Below are 6242 nucleotides of genomic sequence, written 5' to 3' on the forward strand. Positions count from 1 at the left end.
AGGAAGGAGAGTGGAACTGCGTGTTTTGGTGAAGGAGTTCACCAAACTAGCACCTATCAAATATGGTAAGTGAAATTTTTTATCTTCGAAATTTTCATTATATGAACAAAACTTGTATCCTTGATACATCACACTTTATATGGAGATATAAAGATATGTGCATATATAATATTAGTATATCATTCATTATCAAAAGTTTATAAATACATGATATGATAAAAATATGAGAATTTAATATAATGCAAATTAATTGTCCTGGTGAGACAATGTTTATGAATCCTGATGGGAGAGAGAATCCATATGTGATCAGGAATCAATCTATATAAATATTTTATTGAGGGTCATATAAAATAACAAAGTTTTTTTCGCACAAAAAAAATTCCTCCTCCTCATCCAAGAAGTTTTCGCCATCACAAGAAATTTGGTGAAAAATTTCGGCCAACTTCTTCCACCGCCGCCGCGTCACGCCAACGTTGCACCGACTCCGGATTTTGGAAATTTGGACGTTCTAGTCTCAACGCAAAATTGTTTGTGATTACTAGTGGAATCCAAACAAGGAACAAAATTTCTGATCATGGACCTAATTTGACGATCAAAAGGCGGAGATCCGTTCGAAATGAGATACAAGAAAAGTCACCTCTGCTGATCCTGCATTAATTTGGAGTCCAACATAATTTACTCATGGGTATACAATCTAAACACTATACGACGTCCAAGGAAAGTTTTGAGCGTCGAAACTAAAATTTCAAAATTCTCGCTAAGCCTTGAGTGCGAAAAATCGGTACACCAACACTCTCATAAAATAAACAACGGACGACTCTCATGATTTAGCCGCTCTGGCCTCTAGAAACCGAACCCTGATAACCTCGGTCAATTTATCGTGCTCAGAAAGATTTTCCTTAAAGCTCGAGTTGAACTTCGGGAATTTCTTGTTGGTTAGGAGTTCGATTCCCACCACTTCGGTAATGATCCAAACCAAATGGCAATACAATTGGCAGCAATATCGGCCAGCCCGATGCTATCTCCCTTGAAGAATTTCTTTCCTTTCAGATCGTTATCAATAAGTTTTAGAAATTTCTCTGATTCTCCCTTGTCCTTCTCATGCTCCTCCGCTGGAAACCAACAAGCCTTCCACAATGTTTGCATCATATTTTCCGATATTCTAGTAATACGGGTGAACGAGAACAAATAACTAAGTGTCATCAATATATCCAAGAATCAGCAGCAATTACTCGCCTTACCATTGTGCAGCAGCACAGGATTTTTTTTGTGAAGTGGATTATACTGAAGAAGTTGAGGAGGGGACATATTTTTTTGTCAACGCCATTTCCACTGACTTCCGCCATTACAACTCTAGGATATTAAATCTATATATATATAAAAGCAGAGTTGTCTGCTATTTTAAGTAATTTTCTGCCTAAATAAACATTCCGAATAAAGGAAATTATCGAAAAATGTGGTAAAATATATTATAATAAATGTCTAAATATATTTAATTCATTATTAAAATTGTATATTAATATTTGTGTATAATTACTTGAAAATTGAATCTCTTCTAAGAATTACAAACAAAATTAAATTAAATTTCAAATTTCAAATCCAAAAATTAAATTACATTCTGGGAATTATAAACTAAATTCAAATAGTTATTCAAATTTTAAATACGAATTCTGGAAATTTGAATCATGCTTCAAAAATTGTGCTCTGAAATCAATTTATTAATTTAACATTAATGTTTTTTAATCTATAAATACATATATAAATTTGCATCATATATCATCACAACACACAACAGCCAGATTCCAAAAACTCTGCCAAAAAAATACAAAACCGTTGTCAAATTCATTTTGTAGCAGCTAATCTTTCATACCCTAATGGCACCTTTATTCAGTTATGTTCGTGAAGTTGAACCTTCAACCTGGCAGTGGGCGTTGAAACTACGTCTGGTTCGTTGTTACGATCTTCCTCCATATGGAAACAATGGACCTACTTTCGAATGCATCTTCCATGATCATGAGGTAACAAATTTATATATGTATTTGATATTGAAATCATGTAAACACGTGAAATATAATATATACATTCTCCCTATTTTTTTAGGGTTCGCTCATACATGCAACAATAAAAAAAGGCCTCATACAGAAAATGAAACCAATTCTCCGAGAAGGTCATCTTTTTGCAATTAAAAATGTAATTGTTGCAGAAAATCGTCTGAAATACAAGACAACAACACATAAATATAAACTCATATTTATGAATAAAACTAATGTCTGCGAGATTTTCGATGACACTTTCTCATCAACTATGTTTGAATTCAAGAGTTTTAGAGATTTGAAAAATGCAGATGTCATCGATGAGAATGAACTTTTTGGTAAGCTGATTTTTTTCGTTTACTAATGGATCTGTCACATTTTCTATCATTTTTATGTTTACTTACAAGTTTTTTTTTATTTCTTTCTAGATGTCATTGGCAAATTAATAGCAAGAGACTTACCTCAAAATAAAGAAATTAGTGGACGTTCTACAAAACTTATTGATTTTGTCATTGAAGATTTAGAGTAACCACAATTTTACTTATTTTCCAATTTTATTTGTTCAAATAAATTTTTGGCATTTGAAAATCTATATTTATTGTTTGTTAGAAACAACAAATTACCATGTACTTTGTGGGAAAATTTTGTTGATGAAATCATGGCATATTTGGGCACTGTCGGTGATGAACCAGTTGTTGTTATTCTTCAAATGAGTCGTGCAAGACGATTTAGGGGTGAAGTGCGAGTTCAAAGTACGTTTTTTGTCACCAAAATGATAGTAAATGGAAACTTAGCTGAATTTCTTGAATTTAGAAACAGGTAAATAAATTTAGTTCTTTTTGTTTATAATATAATTTATCTTTTGTTGTTACTGAATTTTTTATAACTTTTCAAATTTAGGATGACTTCTGATTGCAAGACCCCAACAAATTCAATTAGCACTATTTCAATGCAATCTACCCCAAATATCATGGATGAACTTTCGAATGCGAAGGACATTTTCAGGACCATAGAACAAGTTTCAGATAATAGTGAGGTATATTTTGTTATATTCTTTTTATTAATAAGTACTTGCTTAATTTTTTTGTCAATTTCCAGGTTGGGAGTTTTTGGGTTTATGCAAGAATTGTTTCTGTTGAATCTCATGGAAGTTGGTGGTATTTGTCATTTAAAAAATGTTCCAAGAAGATGATTGTGGTGGGTGATAAATTTTACTGTGAAAAGTGTGATAAATTTGATACTACAGGAAATATGAGGTATGTTTTATGCAAATTTGGGCACTGTAGAGGATGAACCTTTTTCTGATTTATTTAGCAAAAATATTTTTAAAAAGATTTGTTTTCTAGGTTTAAGATTCAAGTTAGAGTTGTTGACAGTACTGAAATGCAATTTTCTTATTTTGGGATAGAGAATCTATTCGACTTATTGGAAAAAATGCACTGGAATTGAAAACTGAAATGAAAAATCAGGTTTTCATTCTTTGTATTTCATGATATACTTAAAAAAAAATTTTAATAAAATATTAATCATACATATAATATTTCAAGGTACGGAATTAGTGGAAATGCCGAAAGACTTTGAATATTTAGTGGATAAAAATATTATATTCAAAGTTCAAGTTAGATCCAATCAAATTCGTGGATATAATGGGACATACACTGTCATTAAATTGATTTCTGACACTACTGTTGTTGAAAATTGCTCTAGAGAATTTTTTGATAGTCAGGTATGATATTGTCTATTACTTGGATTTAATTATTTAAATTTTAATATATGATTGGTTAAAAATTTTAATTTACTATAGGAATCTAATTTGTTTTCAAAACTCAGCAACATCGACTCGAGAGATGTTGAGGTAAATATCCCAAAATTAAATATGTATTCCATACGAATTTAATACATATTCAAATTAAATTATTGTTTTTAGGATCTGTCGTCGGGAGATGAAGTCTCCACACCTATAAAGTCTACAAGCGAGGAAGTTCCATCAAAAGATGTAATAAATGATTCTATGTTGAAGAGAAGACTTATTGATGATTTCTCATCCACTGCCCCAGATAAAAAGTTCNTTTCAGCCGAAATACAAAAATGGCTCTTTTATTCAGTGTTTCATTGTTAAGATCTATATGTATATGAAAACAATAAACATTTCACTTTGATAAAAAGTCACGTTATAGAGAAAGTAAACAAATTATCATGCAAATTAATTTTAATAATTAATTATATAAAATAACACTCCGTGCATCGCACGGGTGGAATACTAGTGTTATTAAAAAAGAAAATGTCTTTCCAAGGGGGAAGTTTCGAGAGGGAGGAAAACATTTATTGATCTAAATTTCACACAACTTATAGACCAAAATTACTTAAGCTGTTCAGAATATATTTTTCAGACAAAGGAGATACATATGTGCTACTGCTTGGTTCGAGGATATTATTTTTTGTTTTTGTCAAACACTCCGGAGATTATCCAAATATCAATAAATTATTTCATAACATTCTCATTATGGAATGAAACAAAGGTACTCAATACGAAACACTCTTAAGATGAAAACTGAGTTAATTAAATATGCGGGGAAAAAGGCCTAATTTATGGAATGAGACGACACAGAAAATAAGCGAGAAATTGCAACAATTCTAGTTTACTCCAGCGACTTGAACGATCGATGGCTATCGTTTAACTTGACTGGTCTTCTGAAACCAAGTCCTGATATGTGCCGCCAACTTATCCCGATCAGGCAAATGCTCCTTAAAAAAGTTCGAGTTGACGTATTCGTCCATCCACGCACACAAATTCGGGAACTTATCTTTTGTAATGAGCTCAACTCCCAGTGTTTCAGCAATAATAACAGGCCAATACGCAACAAAATTGGCAGCAATATCAACCAGCCCGATGCTATCTCCTCCGAAGAGTTTCTTGCCTTTTACCTCATTGTCAAGAACTTTTAGCAATTCTTCCGCTTCTTCCTTGGCTTTCAGTTGCTCCTCCCCTGCACTCAAGTAAGCCTTGCTACATGCTGGCAAGCACTGAATTATAACAAGTTATTCAGCTCACATCTTATGGCACTTGCTTGCACACAGGAGAACAGCGGGACATATTAAAATTCACAATCTTAATTCACTGATTTACAAAAAAAAAATTTCGATCTTCGTCCTTTTATCACCGAAGTATTTACACGTCTTTATTTTTCGACGATACGTATCATTTTTCCGATGGAACATCAGCCATCCCATGAAAAATGACTAAAATTAGAAGAAAAAAACAACACAAATAATGTACAAAAGATGATAAATTGACAGATAACTTTGACAAATAACAGTCTGACTAAGACCTCAACGTATTGTCAAAACCAAGATAAACTCAACTGAATTTCTGATCGATGGAACGGCCAAGATTTTGAAGAGATCGAGTCAACACTAATTTATTTTCGAAACAGAAAAAGATATATAAACAAACAAACAAACTTGTGAATTTATAGAAAACAAACTAATCCATTCAAATAAGGAAAATAATCGAATTCACTTCAATAATCCCAACACAAAAGTAAAATAGAAATTTCCTCCCATAAGCTCAATCTTTTCTGATCTTCTGTTNTATATATATAAAACAGTACCTTCTCATCCAGGAATTTAGCCCAGAAACGCGCCACGGCTCTGAGGTGAGGATCTTTGGGCAAGATGGATGGCCCATCTCCCCAAGTTTCATCTATGTATTCAAGAATCACCAACGATTCGACAATCGGCTTACCATTGTGCAGCAGCACGGGAACTTTTTTGTGAACTGGATTATACTGAAGAAGCTGAGGGGACTTATTATTCAGATCTTCTTCTACGTATTCGTATTCCACACCCTTCAGTTTTAGAGCCATTTCAACTCTTCGGCTATACGGGCTTCCCCAAAAACCAAACAACTTCACTTCCGCCATTACAAATTCTCGCTCAAATTTAATCAAAAAATATATGTTTTTATATCCAAAAAATGAAGGCATATTTTTATGTAATGTTTTAGAAAGTAATAAAGAAGAAATAAATTGGTCAAAGTTTTGATTTTTTTCATATTTTATATTAGATTTATGTAATTCGTATGATGTCTAAATTATTTTTTAAGTAAATAATTTTTTAACATAGAGAAAAACAAAATGTTATTGATTGCCACGATTTAGAAAACGAATTATATTTATAATGTAAAAATGACATCTGTAATAGATTTGA

The 6242-nt window shown here is 32.1% G+C and overlaps 1 protein-coding gene across 1 annotated transcript; it reads right to left on the bottom strand.

The window, feature by feature from the left end:
* Positions 1 to 4488: 4488 nt before the first annotated feature.
* LOC140978967 (probable glutathione S-transferase) lies at positions 4489 to 5966 on the bottom strand. Its single transcript, XM_073444267.1, has 2 exons — positions 5645 to 5966; positions 4489 to 5057 (listed from the first exon to the last, which is right to left on the bottom strand). Exons 1-2 carry the CDS (start codon positions 5954 to 5956, stop codon positions 4701 to 4703), a joined length of 669 nt encoding a protein of 222 aa, XP_073300368.1. The 5' UTR covers positions 5957 to 5966; the 3' UTR covers positions 4489 to 4700.
* Between the last annotated feature and the right edge of the window lie 276 nt (positions 5967 to 6242).

The sequence above is a fragment of the Primulina huaijiensis genome, chromosome 6, assembly GCF_012295235.1.
Source record: "Primulina huaijiensis isolate GDHJ02 chromosome 6, ASM1229523v2, whole genome shotgun sequence".
Taxonomy (NCBI): domain Eukaryota; kingdom Viridiplantae; phylum Streptophyta; class Magnoliopsida; order Lamiales; family Gesneriaceae; genus Primulina; species Primulina huaijiensis.